The 19,593-nt window shown below is 38.2% G+C and overlaps 1 protein-coding gene across 1 annotated transcript in view; it reads left to right on the forward strand.

Annotated features, from left to right (window-relative positions):
• The window catches only part of LOC124798989 (dynein axonemal heavy chain 10), a 1,080,466-nt gene that overhangs the window by 264,951 nt on the left and 795,922 nt on the right, over positions 1–19,593 (forward strand). The window contains exons 13-14 of the mRNA XM_047262526.1: positions 11,261–11,430; positions 11,516–11,607. Coding sequence (XP_047118482.1) covers positions 11,261–11,430; positions 11,516–11,607 — 262 coding nt within the window. The remainder of the gene's footprint in view (positions 1–11,260; positions 11,431–11,515; positions 11,608–19,593) is intronic.

The raw sequence follows: 19,593 nt of genomic DNA on the forward strand, positions 1-19,593 counted from the left end.
GGCAAGGGTTTTCATATATGGCATACCCCAATGCCCACAATGGAAGAGTGCATAAAGTAGTCAGGATGACAACACATTGGGTACCTGCCTCCGCATCTAGCAGGAGCACTTTGAAGACAAAGGATAAACGATGAGAGAGATGAGCCTAGGCCCAGATCCCAGGATCAGCTGACTTCGAAAAATAAGCAGGCTACTCATAGAGTTCACTGTCTATGGCATGCTACAGCATAGGGTTCTGGCACTCATCTGCTGCAATGTGAGAAGGAGTAATGGGAATTTCAGCCAAGGTGTGTTGTCATTCCGCATTGATATGAAAACAGAAGATCTCCAGTTGGTCAAATGCCAGGTCTGGTCCTTGAGGGTAAACGGGAGAGGGCATCCACATTTGCATGTTGTGCAGTGTTCTTGTACTTGATGATGTAATTGTAGGAAGTAAGGAAAAGAGCCCATCGCTGGAAGCCAAGAGTGTGGCTCGAAGAGTGCTACTAATGATTTATGGTCTGTAACAAGGGTAAACAGGTCCAAAATATGTACACAGGGAATTTATTCATGGCAAAGATGATTGCCAGTGCCTCTTTCTCAATCTGGGATTAATTGCTTGGGACAATCATCAGCATTTAGGCAGTTGGTTTCGCCATACCATCATCATTAATGTGTGCCAGTGCTGTTCCAATGCCATAGCATCCATAGCAAAAACAAGAGAACATGATAGTGGAAAGGGGGAAAGGCAGGATGCTGAATGTAACATGAACTTCATCTGTATGAAGGCCTGAAGGCCTGCTCGCAGGTTGGTGACCAGTGAAATGGAACACCTTTCTTCCGCAACTGGTTGAGGGGATGAATAATGTGTGCTGCCTGTGGAAGGAATTTAGAATAATAATTCACTTTCCCCAAAAAGACCTACACCTCCTGGAGGTTTTGGGGATGCAGCAGAAAGTCAGTAGCAGAAAAATTATGGATAGTGGGCTGAATCCAGTCTTTGGTGAGCAAGTGGTCAAGGTAGTCAACTTGTTCCTGAAAAAACTGGCATATTTGCAGACAGCACATGAGCCCTGCATCATGCATCATAGTAAAGAGGGTATATAGGTTATGCATGTGGTCTTGGCACATAGTAGCCATAACAGTTAAGTCATCAAGGTAATTTGTACAAGCTGGGATGGACATGATTAACTCTGGATGATTGCTGGAGTAGAAGAGATCGCAAAAGGCAAACGCTTGTATCTGTATTATCTTAAAGATGTACGCATTGCAATTCCTCTTCTAGTGGAATCTGTTAATAAGCATCAACAACATATATTTTAGAAAAACACTCACCTCCAACAAGCTTTGAGAGGAAGTCCTCTTGACATGGTATGGAGTAGGTTTCCACCAGAGCTTGGGTACAGATCATTGATTAAAATCGCCACAAAGCTGTAGGGAGTAGTTTGGCTTCTAGATCACGACCAGGGGTGTGGTCCAAGTGTTAGCATTGACCTATTCTATAGTCCCACTGTTGTAAAGACAGTTGAGTTCAAGCTTAACAGCCATCGATAAGGAGACTGGAAGAGGATGATCTCGATAGAATTAGGGCACCATATCTGGACGTAAAGAAATATGTGCCTCAAAATTGGTGGCGTGCCCGAGGCCAGACTCAGAGACGCAAAAGAGGCACAATGTTCAACAAGTTCCTGGAAGGGGACTGTGTTCAATGTTGTCCATGATGGAGAACCCAAACAGAATGAAAGTATCGAGGCCAGAAATGTTGCCAGTTGAATGACTGTTGACAACACACAGTGTTCGTGGCCACGTAACCATCTTGTATGTTGCCGTAGTGGTGAATTGACCTCTGAGGGGACTAGAATTCTCACCATATGCAACCAGTTATGAGAGTGCAAGGCCAAAGCCAGGTAACCCAGACAAGTGTATGTTGGGAGATTGATCAGGGAAACTTGGAAACAACTCCTGTGTCAACTTGGAAACAAACATCCTGATGAGCAATCATGAGATTACTAAATAACTTGGGGGCACAACAATTGACCTGAAGTTCATGCACTGTTCTGTGAAGCAAGTTAAGATTGGGGTTTGACTAATCTGATGCCTGACTTCAATGGGTGCAGTGCACCCAGCGATCGGGACAGTCTGCAAAGTTGGTGCATCACAAAACACTCAGGACAAGAAGGCAGACCCCACTGTTTGCACGGACATGGCACGACTGTCTACTCAGAGGTCACTGACACACCTGAAGGTGATGAACTGTGATGACGCCTTTGAGAAGAAAGTTTGTGAGAATTCCGTCCCTGTGGCAGTCGTTGAACCACTGCAACCTGGTGGCAGGCCAGAAGATGTTCATTATGTGCCTGCGTGATCTCAAAAGAGTGCGTAGTTTTCAGTGTGTCATCCAAGGAACCATTGTCTAGCTTGAGGGCTACATTGCAAACTTCTGGATCAGGAGCCAACTGGATTACTACCTCATGAATTAGGTAATTGGCATATGCAGTATTGCAAGATGGATTGGCACAGGTTAAATCACAATGATGGCTCAGACCTTGCAAACTCATCACCCAAGAACGATAAGACTTTCCTGGTTGCTTGTGGTACTGATGGAACTCAATGCATGATGTGGCCACTTGGAACCATTGTGAATAATATTTCAACAGCAAAGAAACACGTTTACTTAAAAGTGAGTGCAGCCAGGGGGGCCAAGTACGAAAAATGTCTCAGGGGAAGACCAAAAAATGGGAGAGCAGCAAGAGAGGGGAAGAAAACCAATGTGCACTCCGTGTGCATACCGGGGGGAGTCATTCCAGATGTGGAAAGGGTCCTTCCGGATGCCATGAAGGGTACAGGGTCACTCATGTTGGCACCAATGATGTGTGTCACTATGGATCCGAGGAAATCCTCTCTGGCTTCCGGCGGCTATCTCATTTGGTGAAGACTGCCAGTCTCGCTAGCGGGATGAAAGCAGAGCTCACCATCTGCAGCATCGTCGACAGGACTGACTGTGGACCTTTGGTACAGAGCCGAGTGGAGGGTCTGAATCAGAGGCTGAGACGGTTCTGCGACCGTGTGGGCTGCACATTCCTCGACTTGCGCCATAGGGTGGTGGGGTTTCGGGTTCCGCTGGATAGGTCAGGAGTCCACTACACGCAACAAGCGGCTACACGGGTAGCAGGGGTTGTGTGACGTGGGCTGGGCAGTTTTTTAGGTTAGATGGCCTTGGGCAAGTACAGAAAGGGCAACAGCCTCAACGGGTGCAGGGCAAAGTCAGGACATGCGGGGACCAAGCAGCAATTGGTATTGTAATTGTAAACTGTCGAAGCTGCGTTGGTAAAGTACCGGAACTTCAAGCGCTGATAGAAAGCACCGAAGCCGAAATTGTTATAGGTACAGAAAGCTGGTTGAAGCCAGAGATAAATTCTGCTGAAATTTTTACAAAGGTACAGACGGTGTTTAGAAAGGATAGATTGGTGGTGGAGTGTTCGTCGCTGTTAGTAGTAGTTTATCCTGTAGTGAAATAGAAGTGGATAGTTCCTGTGAATTATTATGGGTGGAGGTTACACTCAACAACCGAGCTAGGTTAATAATTGGCTCCTTTTACCGACCTCCTGACTCAGCAGCATTAGTGGCAGAACAACTGAGAGAAAATTTGGAATACATTTCACATAAATTTTCTCAGCATATTATAGTCTTAGGTGGAGATTTCAATTTACCAGATATAGACTGGGACACTCAGATGTTTAGGACGGGTGGTAGGGACAGAGCATCGAGTGACATTATACTGAGTGCACTATCCGAAAATTACCTCGAGCAATTAAACAGAGAACCGACTCGTGGAGATAACATCTTGAACCTACTGATAACAAACACACCCAAACTTTTCGACTCTGTATGTACAGAATAGGGAATCAGTGATCATAAGGCCGTTGCAGCATCCCTGAATATGGAAGTTAGTAGGAATATAAAAAAAAAGTTAGGAAGGTTTATCTGTTTAGCAAGAGTAATAGAAGGCAGATTTCAGACTACCTAACAGATCAAAACGAAAATTTCTGCTCCAACACTGACAATGTTGAGTGTTTATGGAAAAAGTTCAAGGCAACCGTAAAATGCGTTTTAGACAGGTACGTGCCGAGTAAAACTGTGAGGGACGGGAAAAACCCACCGTGGTACAACAACAAAGTTAGGAAACTACTGCGAAAGCAAAGAGAGCTTCACTCCAAGTTTAAACGCAGCCAAAACCTCTCAGACAAACAGAAGCTAAACGATGTCAAAGTTAGCGTAAGGAGGGCTATGCGTGAAGCGTTCAGTGAATTCGAAAGTAAAATTCTATGTACCGACTTGACAGAAAATCCTAGGAAGTTCTGGTCTTACGTTAAATCAGTAAGTGGCTCGAAACAGCATATCCAGACACTCCGGGATGATGATGGCATTGAAACAGAGGATGACACGCGTAAAGCTGAAATACTAAACACCTTTTTCCAAAGCTGTTTCACAGAGGAAGACCGCACTGCAGTTCCTTCTCTAAATCCTCGCACAAACGAAAAAATGGCTGACATCGAATTAAGTGTCCAAGGAATAGAAAAGCAACTGGAATCACTCAACAGAGGAAAGTCCACTGGACCTGATGGGATACCAATTCGATTCTACACGAGTACGCGAAAGAACTTGCCTCCCTTCTAACAGCCGTGTATCGCAAGTCTCTAGAGGAACGGAAGGTTCCAAATGATTGGAAAAGAGCACAGGTAGTCCCAGTCTTCAAGATGGGTCGTCGAGCAGATGCGCAAAACTATAGACCTATATCTCTGACGTCGATCTGTTGTAGAATTTTAGAACATGTTTTTTGCTCGAGTATCATGTCGTTTTTGGAAACCTAGAATCTACTATGTGGGAATCAACATGGATTCCGGAAACAGCGATCGTGTGAGACCCAACTCGCTTTATTTGTTCATGAGACCCAGAAAATATTAGATACAGGCTCCCAGGTAGATGCTATTTTTCTTGACTTCCGGAAGGCGTTCGATACAGTTCCGCACTGTCGCCTGATAAACAAAGTAAGAGCCTACGGAATATCAGACCAGCTGTGTGGCTGGATTGAAGAGTTTTTAGCAAACAGAACACCAGCATGTTGTTATCAATGGAGAGACGTCTACAGACGTTAAAGTAACCTCTGGCGTGCCACAGGGGAGTGTTATGGGACCATTGATTTTCACAATATATATAAATGACCTAGTAGATAGTGTCAGAAGTCCCATGCGGCTTTTTGCGGATGATGCTGTAGTATACAGAGAAGTTGCAGCATTAGAAATTTGTAGCGAAATGCAGGAAGATCTGCAGCGGATAGGCACTTGGTGCAGGGAGTGGCAACTGACCCTTAACATAGACAAATGTAATGTATTGCGAATACATAGAAAGAAGGATCCTTTATTGTATGATTATATGATAGCAGAACAAACACTGGTAGCAGTTACTTCTGTAAAATATCTGGGAGTATGCATGCGGAATGATTTGAAGTGGAACGATCATATAAAATTAATTGTTGGTAAGGCGGGTACCAGGTTGAGATTCATTGGGAGAGTCCTTAGAAAATGTAGTCCATCAACAAAGGAGGTGGCTTACAAAACACTCGTTTGACCTATACTTGAGTATTACTCATCAGTGTGGGAACCATACCAGATTGGGTTGACGGAGGAGATAGAGAAGATCCAAAGAAGAGCGGCGCGTTTTGTCACAGGGTTATTTGGTAACCGTGATAGCGTTACGGAGTTTAATAAACTCAAGTAGCAGTCTCTGCAAGAGAGGCGCTCTGCATCGCGGTGTAGCATGCTCGCCAGGTTTGGAGAGGGTGCGTTTCTGGATCAGGTATCGAATATATTGCTTCCCCCTACTTATACCTCACGAGGAGATCATGAATGTAAAATTAGAGAGATTAGAGCACGCACGGAGGCTTTCAGACAGTCGTTCTTCCTGCGAACCATACGCGACTGGAACAGGAAAGGGAGTTAATGACAGTGGCACGTAAAGTGCCCTCCGCCACACACCATTGGGTGGCTTGCGGAGTATAAATGTAGATGTAGATGTAGATGTAGAGAGCAGCTGTTGGAGACCATCATGAGAAACCCGAAAGCAGCGAAGTGTTGTTTCAGCTGCTGCAAATGTATGTCCCAATCCCCCTTGGTATCATTAAATGGCAGAAAGGTGGGTGAGTGGGACTCTGGGAGGTGAACAAAGTCTGAATGGGTCTTTGTACTTGTAATTGTTCTGTCAGAAGCCAAATTTCCTGATGCAAAACGTCCATTTGCTGCTGGAGCTGCTGTTGAAACTACTGGTCCAATTGCCACTGCAGGAGCAACTGTTGCTGTTGCTGTTCCACGTGCTGTACAAGTTTTACGTCCATAATGCACTGTTAACCTTTCACCTTGTCACCAATTCTGGAAACTGGAATCAAGCAAGCCTGGAACACACTGGCTGATGGGTAAATGGCATCAACAGGAAATCACCAGTCCAATGCAGGCACACACACCATACAGCAAAATACCAAGACCAGAGAGCAAAACCAGATCATATACAGGGATGTAGCAACTATCAGCAACCAGAACAATGATGAATAGATAAACGATCACAAGTGCTGTTGGACCACAACTGGGGTCTGAGCTTCCGTGCTGCTGGCTTTATAGGACCACTGTTAAGTGCTGGTAGGCTGGTGCAGTGGGCGTGGCCTGTGCGTAGTGCTGTGGCAATGACAGCAGTGCTCACAGGTTATAGGAGCACTGCCTAGCAGCTGTCACCTACATTCATGCCAGCTGGCAAGCTGTCAAAATTGTCAGACTGGGATAGCAGACATACCTTAAGAGCTATAAGCACTGTTCAGTCGAAGAGATGTGTTTAACAGTAACAAAGACTAGCAAGTGCTCATAGCTCTTAAAGCATGCACTTTATTGCCCATCTTGACAGACATTTTTTCCTTGATTTTATCCACACCACCACATCTCAGAATATGGAAAGCAAAGTGCTTCAGTAATGCTCATAGCTCTTAAGATACGTATTTTAGACCCCATGTTTACTAAATGTTTTGCTTTGAATGATCATTCCTGTCATGTCTCTGGATATTGACCATTACTCCTGGGACACTCTGTATAATATTTAACCAAAAATAGCAACCAAAACCAAGGCTTAATATATTACTATACTGATTTTACACTGCTGTTAAAAGCTCTGACACAATTACCAAAAAAGCCAAAACCCAGTGTAGTATTGTTTGCAGTAAAAAACACACTACTTTTCAAAGTCAGTGATTTGTATTCATGTTTTGTGGTGTGTAACCAGAAATACTACTTACTTTGGAAAGCTATTAAACTTAGTTTAGTCTTTTAATGTGGGAACACCCCAATTGAGAACAATGTTTCAGACTGATAAAAATTTATTTATCAGTAACCAACATGACCAAAGTTTAATTGTGCAGAGAACTGTAGAAAATGCAACAAGATTCCATCAAATCATTCACAGTACTCTGATTACCCAATTACTGTTTCTCATAAAAGATATGAGGCAAACCTTTGAGAGAAGAGAAGTTCAAAATGGAGCAGAAATGTAAAGCACAGAAAATAGGAAATTTTCCTTAGCAATAAAGAAACTTCAGACGGTGTAGAAAGTGAAGAATCTTGGAGCTCTGATAGAAGTAAAAACATAAAATTAAAAAATTAAAATTAGGGGAAGAAAACAACAATAATAACTTGTCATGGGTGTATTTTATGTTGCATATTTCAGTCTGAGTTACATTACTTGTCATCATAGAGAGTGTAATTTGTTATGTTATTACTAGTAGCAATTTAATACTATAAAGGACATAATAATTATGTTCTTATTATTATTTATGAGGTGTCTTTTTAAAGTAAGTATTGTTTTGAAATTCCATCACTGCAGCACCACAGTTAGCATTTGGCACTTAGTAGTAGTAGTAGTAGTAGTAGTAGTAATACAGTACTATATAAGACATAAAAATTATGTTCTTATTATTATTTCTGAGGCTTGCTTTCGAAGTAAGCACTGTTTCGAAATTCCACCACTGCAGCACCATAATCAGCCTTCGGCCCATTTGCGCTGTGTTCTATACTCTGTTGGCAAGTCACAGAAGCTGTTGCAGACATTTGGCGTGTTTAGTTTTGTTAGTTATTTTTCAAAATGCCTCATATGACTGAGAATTTGTGAGTAATTGAAATGCCTCTGAGAATCATAGTACCCATGAAATGTGTGCTTTATGATTTCAATGTAATTTGATGAGTTTCCTCAAGTGTCCAAACGTGTGCTTTATTCAACTGTTACAGAACATTTAAATTATTGAAAGTTATGCTCAAGCTGAGTACTGAAATTGCTGACTGAAGTGCACAAAACCAATCAATTAGCCAGTACTCTGACATTCCTAGAGTGATACAATGCTGAAGGGATGAGTTTTTACACCAAACTGTAACAGACGATGAAACATGGGTGGCTTACATTACACCTGAACCAAAGCAACGATCCATGGACTGGTGTCATTCAACAAAGTGAAGTTCAAGAAAACAATTTCATCCCAGAAAATCACGTATACTGTTTTTTGGGACTGGAGGGGGGGGGGGGGGGGGGGGGTATTGCTTGTGGACGTTTGCCTTATGGTAATACCATTAATTCTATGACTTATTGGCAGATAAAAAAAAAAACTGCTCCATGCAATCCATAACAAAAAACATGACATGTAAAATACCTCCCTTGAATGTGAGAGAAGAGAAGCACTTTAATTACCACCAATGCTGAATGAGAAAAAATTTACAGTTTCTCAGGTTCTGACTGTAGTTGGACAGTGGTAATAGTGAATTCTCGGTCATACCATCATAGCAGCTTAATAGTTTGGACCTCCACTATTCACAAGTACAAAGATGAGTGAAACTAGAAAATTTCAGTCACAGTGAATGAAAATTCACATAATAACTTAGCTGCTCCATATGATGAGACACTCAGCTTTCATATCCTTGAGGGTTGTTGCTTCAGAAAGTCTTGGAATCTTGTGTTGTTGTTGTACTAATTTTTAAATAAAACATATATTGTGACTGATTATCAAGTACATATGTGGAATATACATTGGCTGTCTGACAGCCTCTGAAAGACTCTCACACAAACAGCTTCTGAAAGGCAATTATGCAGATTGACTCGTGGCTCATGTTCCACTTCCTTTTATATAAAAGTAAACAAGCAAAGACATTATTGAATGTAAGATTTACAAAATAACAATTAAAACTTGTGAGATGATTTTAGTTACTTACATAAAAAAATAGGCCTCACATTGCCCTTCATGTTCGGACATTTAGTTTGAAAAGTTTACTTAATTTCATATACAATTTCTACGTATTTGCAGTGAACAATTTAAATTACATTTTAGTTAATTATAAACAAATCATTTTGAATAAAATATTATTAATAGTACTTTGGTTTGCTCTGAAGTAGAGTTACCATTTTAAATCATCATAATGAATCAACATTGTAGCTTTTCAGAAGTAGGGGAGAGGTAAATTTTCAAGAATATGTGGTGCCAAGTGACTGCACAGTTCATATCACGAAATTTCAAAGTTTGATTATTAACAGACGGCTTATTCTCATTAGTTGCTAACATAAATTAGATAGTATATTAATGTGAAATTTAATCTGAGATAATAAACTCATTTGTACTGCTGGAACTGGAAATAGACAAAACAGTATAAAATCCAGAAAGTCAAAAATTCAAGCTAAAATGATCTCTTCAGAGGATGTTGTCATGAGGAAAGAATTTCAGATAGGGATGGGAAGGTAGTCCCATTTCACATGTTGAATAAGAAGATTGTTTTGTCTCTTGTCAGTGCCCATCCACACACAACCAATTGACCTCTAGAGCTAATTTGATCCTTTGGATGGGTCAATTTGATCAACCTTCTTGATACAACACCCAGTGACTATCAAGTGTACCTGCATTTGCAGAAGCATTTGAAGATGTCAAAAAGGCAATTTGCAATTGTTGTCTAACCATTGGGTAGATTTCTGTGAGGGTGGTATCCAAATCTGGTTGTATGATATAAGTGCCTTAATATTGGTGGGAATTACATAGAAAAGTAAATTAAAGTACAGGCTTTCATGTAAAAATAAATAGCTAAGAAAAATTTACTTGTCTTATATTTGTTCCAGAATGGTACTTCCCTAAAAACCATGCCTCATATTTTATGTTAGGAGTTTGTGTGCACTACATTTCAAAATATACTATATAAAAAATTTAATGTAAAAAAATAGTAATAAAAATGAGAGTGTTGGATGTCAATGGGAATACTGGAGACTGAAAAATAAAAATTTTATAAAAAAAAATTCCTTAGAAATAACTGAAAGCTTATATATATCACGAGTCGAGTCAGCGAAATTATATCAGTGAAATTATATTTATTTAGTCATGGATAAATATGAATGTCAATACCAAATTACAAGTGTGAACCATGACTAACATTCCTTTCTGATTATTAAGGTTGAGCAAACAATATTTCTCTCCATCTCCTCATTACAGTGTTCAACTCTCACTATGTAAGAAGCATATATTTACTTTGCATTTAGAATGGGTGAATTACTGCTGAGTTCCTTATTCAAGTCAACAGAAGCTCATCAGTTCTAGTAATGTGATTGATCCAGTACATCATGTCATAACTGGATTTTGCACTGCCCACTTTGTCAGGCACAACAACCATCTAAGACAAACACTTCCATCTGATGTATAATTGGTACAGGAAGTAGGGTATTCTACAACACATATACGAGTAGTTTTTACAGAAACTTGGCATTTTATCTGGAGCTGATGAGTAGATAACTTACCAAACTGATGCTTTAAAACAACATGCTTACTTGGCAAGTAACTAAGGAGATTTCATGAATGAAGTTTTCTGAGAAAACCTGTATTCTTAAACATTTATAAAATATCTATTTAGAGTTAAAAAGCAATGGGAACAACATCTTCTTTGCCAGAATCTAAGTTTTCACACATTACAAGACAAAACCTATTCATAATCATGGCTTGTTTTCCACAAATTAGTTTTGTGTGTCCATTTTTGGCATGGAAAGCTTTCTTCCATAAATTTCCTATTGCTTTTTCTCATTCTTGTCTTCCCATATGTTTGCTTGATTTAAATGCTCTAAAATGTATTTAGTCATGTTTTTACTCTTGGACATGCCACAGCATCAATAAATGCTGTGGTAGATCTATGATGAATTCAATGTAATAAAGCCTTGGTTTGCTCTTTAACAGGGTAAAAAGAGGTCAATGAAGGAGTACCTTGAACAACAAAATAGGCAGCTTGATGAATTAGTTGTCAGAGTCAGGGGAAATTTGTCCAAAAATGATCGCAAGAAATTCAATACTGTGCTCATTATTGATGTTCATGCACGTGATATCATTGAAACATTTGTAAGAGACAGGTAAGCTAAGAAAATCCTTCTTCTGTCTAAAATCACAATTAAATTTTACCATATAAAAATAATAGAAGTATTTAATTTGTTTCAGCATTATGGATGAACAGGAATTTGAATGGGAAAGCCAACTGAGATTTTATTGGGTGAAATCAGTGGATAACTTGGTGGTTAGACAATGCACAGGTTTTTAAAATTTCTTTCATAAGAACTAAAATTTGGAATAAATGTTAAATTTTGGAAACATATATTGCATTGTAATTATCATTAGTATGCTATCTTGACAGAAGAATATCTGGTTTTGTTTTTAACTCACCCTAAGTGTCAAGCTTTTCCTCACAATACCTTTCTCTAAAAGGTTCACATCACAGAAATATATAGTGCGATACTGTCTTTCGTTGTATTAATACCTCAATGACGTATCATTCAATGCAGTTCTTTTATGGTTTTTGTTAAAAGCACTTCTATCTCTTCTGGAAAGCTATTTGTCTATGAGACAGATGACTGCTGAAGACTTTGTATGAGCAACTTCTGTAATACGTGTCAGTATCTCCAGGGAGCTACATTCAAATAAATTTTTCATTCTCTCATCCTTACATCCAAATATGAAATATGTCAATTTGCAAGTTGTAAACATTTAATTTTCCCTAATAGCTGATGTATTGTCACAACAGTACCATGTAAGGAGGGACTAGCCACTAGAATTTCAATCCCCTTCAATTTGTTTAAAGCATTTTGATGTTGTTATTAAGATTTAAAGTTTTCATATGGAACTGGAAGACAGTCTGACAACTATATTTGACTATAAAACTCAGCTTCTATACACATGAATGAAAAAATGACAGATGATTTGAAAACCCCATCACTCATTTCAATAATTTTATCCTTCTACCTAGCTGTTCCCAAAAAAAGTCTCTGAATGTCTGTGGAGAAATGGCAGTCCTTTCTTCCTCAAGAGCCAAAACTTGAACTGTAGTGATGTTGGACATTTGGGTCCACATATTCCAACACATCCCAAAAGGGTTCAGTAAGGTATTCTGGGTAGGCCAGTACATTTTAGGAAATTATTGTCCTCTGAGCATTGCCTCACAGTTACTGCTTTATGACAGAGTGCATTGTTATGCTGATCAAACTATCATTGTCTCCAAACTGTTCCTGTGCTGTAAACAGTGCGCAGTGCTGTAAAATGTGCTCATAACCTCCTACAGTTAATGTTTCCTTGTGTGCGATAAGGGGATCACAGCTTAACCATCTAATCAGGAGGTGCTCCTTTGATGAAAATGTGTAACGGGACTTTCACACTGTATGTCATGGTATACTTTAAATATTACATAGAGGAACATTTTTCCTAAGGCTACTGTATTTGTAATAAGTAAAGGTATTATGGTTAGTTGCCCCATTTTTGCAACTTGACATCTCAGTGGGTGATTGCCCAATTACATATCAAATGGTCTAGGCATAGGTCCTCAGCCAAGTGTGAGAATTCTTTTTTTTCTCATCATGTACTGCTTGTGTTATCTCTGGCAGTCATTTGTTAACATGAAAGTTACCAAGTTACACCAGGGTATCCCCATGTGGCTATGACTATTAATTGTTAGTCCTGTGAGTTAAATATCAGAGCTGATATTTTTTGTGTCACATAAAAAATGTGCACTATTTTAATTTATTTTTTCTGCTTTCCAAATCAAAACAAAGAATATCTGTTTAACTTTAAATTCAGTCCCGATTTTCAAACTTTCCTATATCCTTAGTTTCGGCAATATTAAAAAACAAAATTCTGCTTATATCCAAATCTGCATGTACATGACTACTCTTAAGTGTTTGGCAGAGTGTTCAAAGAACAAGGTTCAGACTATTTCATGACTGTTCTACTCTCAAAAAGCACATGGGAAAATTGAACACCTAAATTACACTGTATGAGCTCTGTTTCCCCTCATTTTATCAAGTGACCATTCTTTCATATAAAATAAGGAGAAAATTGGTGATTGTAATTTCATGAGTGGGTCTCATCTCATCAAAGGACACCTTTTATTTTTTGACACCCTGATGTGCTTATCATATCTGTGATACTTTCTCTCCTATTTTTTGATGATACAAAATGAGCTGTTGTTCTTTGATCTTTTTTTATGTTCTCCATTAGTCTTACCTTGTAAGGGTCCCATATCGCACAGAAATACTCCAGAAGAGTACAAGACAAGTTTTTAGTAGAACTTCCATTATTGAAACGGTCTGCCAGTAAGATGCAAACCTTTGGTGTGCCTTCTCCACAACATTTTCTGTGTGATGGTCTTAATTTATTTCTTATTGTAATCCTTAGGTATTTAGCTGAAACCACAACCTTAAAAATTTGTGTTGTGTATCATTTAGCTGAAATTTATCAGACTATATTTTAGTGTTAATAAGGAGTATCTCATACTTTTTATTGTTTAGGGCCAGCTGCCACTTTTTGTGCAATAGAGATAACTTGTCTACACCATATTACAATTTTTTGATCTGCTGATGACTTTACTAGATGGCAAATGACAACATCATCAGCAAATAGACTGAGAGAGCTGTTGAGATAGTATCCTAAATCATTAATATAGATTACAAACAACAGAAGACCTATAACACTTCCTTGAGAAACACTAGATATAATTTCTGTTTCACTTGATGAGTTTTCATCAGTTTCTATAAACTGTGACCTTTCTAACAGGACAGCATAAATCCCATTGCACTACTGAGACAATACTCAATAGGGATGCAATTTGGTTAAAAGTCATATGCGAGGAATGCTATCAAAAGCCTTCAGGAAATCTAGAAATTTGGAATCAGCTTGGGATCTCCTGTTGACAGCACTCATTACTTCATGTGAATTTGACAGCACTCGTTACTTCATGTGAAAAAAGGGCTAGTTGTGTTTCACAAGGATAATATTTTTCTTGAACCATGGTGACTGTATGTCAGCATCAGAGGTATTTCATGAATTTGTAACACAGTGTATGTTCCAGAATCTTACTACAAGTTGATGTCAGTGATAGTGGTCTATAATTTATCATATTACTTCTGTTTCTTTTATTGTGTGTTGGTGTGATCCATCCTTAGGGACAGATCTTTTGGTGAGTGAGGCTGTTGTATATAGTTGTTAAATATGAAGCCATTACATCAATATTGTCTGAAAGGAATCTAATTGGTATACATTTTGGACTGGATTCTTCTTTGGTGAAGGAATTTCAGAATGCTGTGCTTATTAACTAAACAATGAAAAATCTAGGCTGGTGTAATAACAATATTATGAAAAGGGTAGAGTCCTACTCACAATATAGAGTAAATGTTGGCTCACTACCACACACAGCAAAAAAACTGGTATACATTTGAGCTTTTGGCTGAAAGGCCATCTTCTAAAGTTGAAAACACACACACACACACACACACACACACACACACACACACATACATCAAACATGACCACTGTCTCTGGATGCTTGGGTCAGACTGCATACAGCAACTGCACCTGGCAAGAGAAGCAACTGTGGATGATGGGTGGTACAGTTAAGGTAAGGAGGAGGCTTGGGTGGGAAGGGATAGCTGGGTAAAGATGGGGAAAGGTGCAGCACTGCTTGTGGAAGCATGCAAGGATGTAGAGGGCGCAGGGTAGGGCGGCTAGATGCGGATGGATGATCTGGAAGGGGCAGGGGAAGGAGAGTAATAGAGGAGGATAAGCAGCACTACACCTTCCCAAACCCCTACCCTGCTATTGCTCCCCCTCTCCATCCCAACCTGCTCCTTACCTCCAGCACCCACAGATTGCTTCTCTCATCATGTACAATTGCTGTACACAGTCCAACCTCAGCAACTGGAGACAGCGATCATATGTGTGTGTGTGTGTGTGTGTGTGTGTGTGTGTATGTGTGTGTGTGTGTGTGTGTTTGTGTGTGATTGTGTATGTTTTCTACTTTAGAAGATGACCTTTTTGGTCAAAAGCTCAAATATGTAGCAATCTTTTTGGTGTGCCTGTCTGCTACTCAATGTCTTCTCTATATGGTGTGCAGCAATCTATGTTTTTCATAATATTGTGTTCAGTAAATCTACATTAGTGGCTCTCTCATCAGTATATTATCATTGCCATCATACATTGAAGTTATTGGTTGTGTCTTTCCACTGGTATGCTTTTCATAGGACCAGAATATTTTTCAATTTTCTGCTAGATTTCAAGACAGAGTGTTGTTATGGAAACTATTAAATGTATCTTGCATTGAAGTATGCACTAAGTTTCTGGCACCTAAAAACCATGGATAATATTGGAGATTTTTTGTTCTTCTGAATCTGGAATGCTTTCTTCATTATTATGCAAGAATGTGCTGACCTGTTCTGTGTACCACAGTGGTTTTGTTCAGTCTCATATTAATTTACTTGGTGTAATACCTCAGCTGGCATCAATACTATTTCTTTGAATGAAAGCCACATTTGGTCAGCATTTACACAGTATGAAAGTAATGGTGACTGCCTCATAGAAAGACATAAAGTGAATGTCTGTCTGAATGTTTTTAAATAGATATTGGGTAGGCAGTGTAAAAATGCACATTTTTGGTTCTATGAAACATGTTTTAAAAAACTTGAAGCACTGTTGTATTAGTTACGTATGCAACACCTACTTCTACATCTTGGTAACATATTGTAAATGTTTTGTTGCCATCCTATTATTGTTAGAGGTGTAATAAAATTTTCCGTAAAAAATAACTTTACCTACTCTTATCCAGTGCTGTGACGTAAGAGTACACAGGCCTCAGCCAAGAGTACACTGTACATACTCTTACCCCCCAACCATAGCAACTGGAAAGAAATAGGCTACACGTAAAAATGAGGAATTCTTGATTTTTAAAAACCAAATGAACATAATTATATTATAATTAGTAACAGCCTTTTGCATATAGCAGTTATACAAACTACAATTAGTTGACTAGTGAGTGTTAATTGGCCTAAATTTGCATATTGATGCAACTAATAAGGACGGTGAAACAAAAATTATCCTAAAGAACACTGGAAATGAACAGAAAAGAGCCATTTTGAAATTAAATAGCCCTAACGTATTTCAATTAAATAGAACTATCAGTGTTCCCAAAAGAACTGCTGCCACTTCCAGCACTCTAATTGGCAATATATTTGTTGAAATGAATAGAGCTAATCACACCACAGCAGAAAAAGTCATAAATGATCTCTCTGATCATGATGGGCAAATACTCACCATTAACAACTTTAATACACATCAGAGTAATGCTGGTGCTCAATGGAAAACCATTAGAGACATGAATGAGGAAAATATTCATCAGTTCAAATTATGCCTTCAGGAGACTGACTGGAGGTATGCTTATCTTGCAGGTGATGCTAATACAAAATATAATTTATTTACAGATGAAGTATCAGGTATATTTGAAAGTGCCTTCCAAAAAAGATCTATAGACTACATGACAGACAATCAGACAAAAAACCATGGTTCACCAAGCGCATAAAGAAAAGTATCATGCCAGAGAAAAAGAGAACTGTATATAATATCCAGAAAATCTAATAATCCTCTCCAGCTTAACTATTATAACACATATTGTAAGATTTTAACAGAAGTAATCAGTAAATCAAAGAGTATGTGTATAACCTCAGAAATTAGCTGTCCGAATAATAAAATCAGAATAATTAGGAATATAATAAAGAGGAAAACAGGAACTTCACCATCTGACAATGTAAGAACCGCTGTCCTAAAAATTAGCAGATACATTCAACAACCACTTTATAACTGCCACTTCTCCAATAGGTTGCAGTGGTGACCCAAGTGAAACTGCAGATAATCTGAAATTTAACCTCCCTGAAATTTCTACTGATAATAAATGTATCACCCATAATTGTCAATGAAATCAAAAAAGTAATTCACTCATTAAAAAGTAATAGATCTTCAGGTACAGATGACATCTCTAGCAAGCTGTTCAAAGCCTGCAGTAATGAAGTAACTGTAATATTTGCTCACATTTACAACACATCTCTTTGTGAAGGAGTTTTTCCAGAAAGTATGAGATATGCCATTGCGAAACCTCTTTACAAGTCTGGTGATGCTACAGATGTCTCTCTCTTATCAACATTTTCAGAGGTTCTTGAAAAAGCTGTGTATAACAGCATTGTGGCCCACCTAGATAACCACAATATTATTAACCATAGGCAGTTTGGTTTTCAGAAAGGGGTTTCGACAGAGAGAGCCATATACTCACTCACAAATGATATCTTGGAGTCTATTAACAGTAAGAAGTCACCAATTGGTGTCTTCTGTGACCTTTCCAAGGCTTTTAATTGTGTAAACCACAAGATACACTTAGAGAAGGCCTGTTATTAAGGAGTCAAAGGGCCAAGGTAATTGGTTAAAACACAAAATAAAGATGGTCCTACATGTCTACAACAATGGATCTCTTAATACAGTGGCTTCTGAATGAGGCAAAATACACCATGAGGTTCCCCAGTTCCACACTAAAAATAAAAATTAATGAGAAAAAAAATATTTATTATGTATAAAATGATTGGATGAAAATGGGGAAGAAATGGCTTTAAATATTTTTGTTATTTACTCTTTCAGTACGAACTTTGTTGTAGAACCCTTTTTTTTACGTGTGGTGATAAAAATTCATTTAGACAGAATTAAGCACATTTAAAATTACGTGAACTTTAGCAACCCTCTCATGCTGATAAATTCAAACTAACTGATTAATAACGTTTATGACTTTGAAAATTATTTAAATTAATTTTTTTTACGTATTTCGGCCTTGGCACACATTTTCTAGATGCAGTGGGTTTTTAAATATTTACTGAATTCTTTCCCGGCGTTAGCTATGGAACACAAGACTGTCTGTGTTAGCATAAATTGGTTAAATATTGCCAAGCCGACCTGAACGTTTAATTATCATTGACAAAACACACTTCACTGTACGTTTAAGTTATTTGCTTTAGAAATTGAAAGAACCAAAAGATTAACAACTTCAATGTTAATTATCTGCCTATGAATGCACAAAATGTAAAACCAGTAATAAATTCAGTCATCCTCAGGATCGCTGTACAAGAAAAATATTTCATAATTCACTGCTAATTTTACCTGCTCCCAATTTACGGGTTTGGTTAATTTTATAGCGGAACAATTTTTTAAATGTGCCGCTGCTGCAAATCGTTCGGTCGCTGCACAGCCCAGCAACACCAACAATTATCGCTACAAGTGTTGAAAATTCTTTAAAGAAATATTACAGACGATATGGGCAAGCTAATTTACATTAGTAATACACAATTTTGATAAATTATAATGTATTTAGACCACAACAATAATTAAAATTACACACCTTTATAATTTCTCCTCTAATGGCGGCTAAAGATAGATACAGACAAAAGCAGTCTACTCATTGATATTTTGCTACGTCACAAATTCCTCTCTCTCTCAGCTCTCGAGGAAGACGACAAAGAATGAACATTATGTATACCTTTTTATACTATTGCTGATTGTGAATATCTCTTTGTAATCTTACAACATTATTTTCCTCTGTGGCTATATTTTACATTTTTTCATCGCAGATATTAACATATTTCGTAATTACATTGTGAGCATAGAAATATTACAATCATAAATACATCGAGAATGTTATTAAAGAAAATATTACAATAATAACGAAAGTCCTTTATACAAAATTAAATAAAATTTTTTGTTAAACAATTACATTACATACTTATTGCTTCATAACGGTGAACATAGTACAATTAAATGTCATTTCATTTTATTAATAGTGTGTGTGTGCTGCCAGGGAACGTTACAGTATGTCTGCTACTGATCTAGAGCCTGACATAATGACATACTCAGAGAAGTTAGAGCTTGCTTTACAATTAATTCTCTTTCAGTTAATATTAAGAAAAAATAATTTTATTCAGTTCCACACAAAAAATAAAAATCCAGAACACATAGTCATTGCATATAACAACCAGGTACTAGAACAGGTGCACTCCACTAAATTTCTAGGGTTTCATATTAACACTAGGCTCAACTGGGAACATTATGTGTCCCTGACTAAAAAGGCTGTCATCAGCAACTTTTCCTTTTAAAATCATTGCTCATCCAGGGGACATCACCATTTTAAAATCAGCTGCTTTGGATACTTTTTCTCATTAATGAGTTATGTA

The sequence above is a fragment of the Schistocerca piceifrons genome, chromosome 5 (genome assembly GCF_021461385.2).
Source record: "Schistocerca piceifrons isolate TAMUIC-IGC-003096 chromosome 5, iqSchPice1.1, whole genome shotgun sequence".
In the NCBI taxonomy this organism is placed as follows: Eukaryota; Metazoa; Arthropoda; class Insecta; order Orthoptera; family Acrididae; genus Schistocerca; species Schistocerca piceifrons.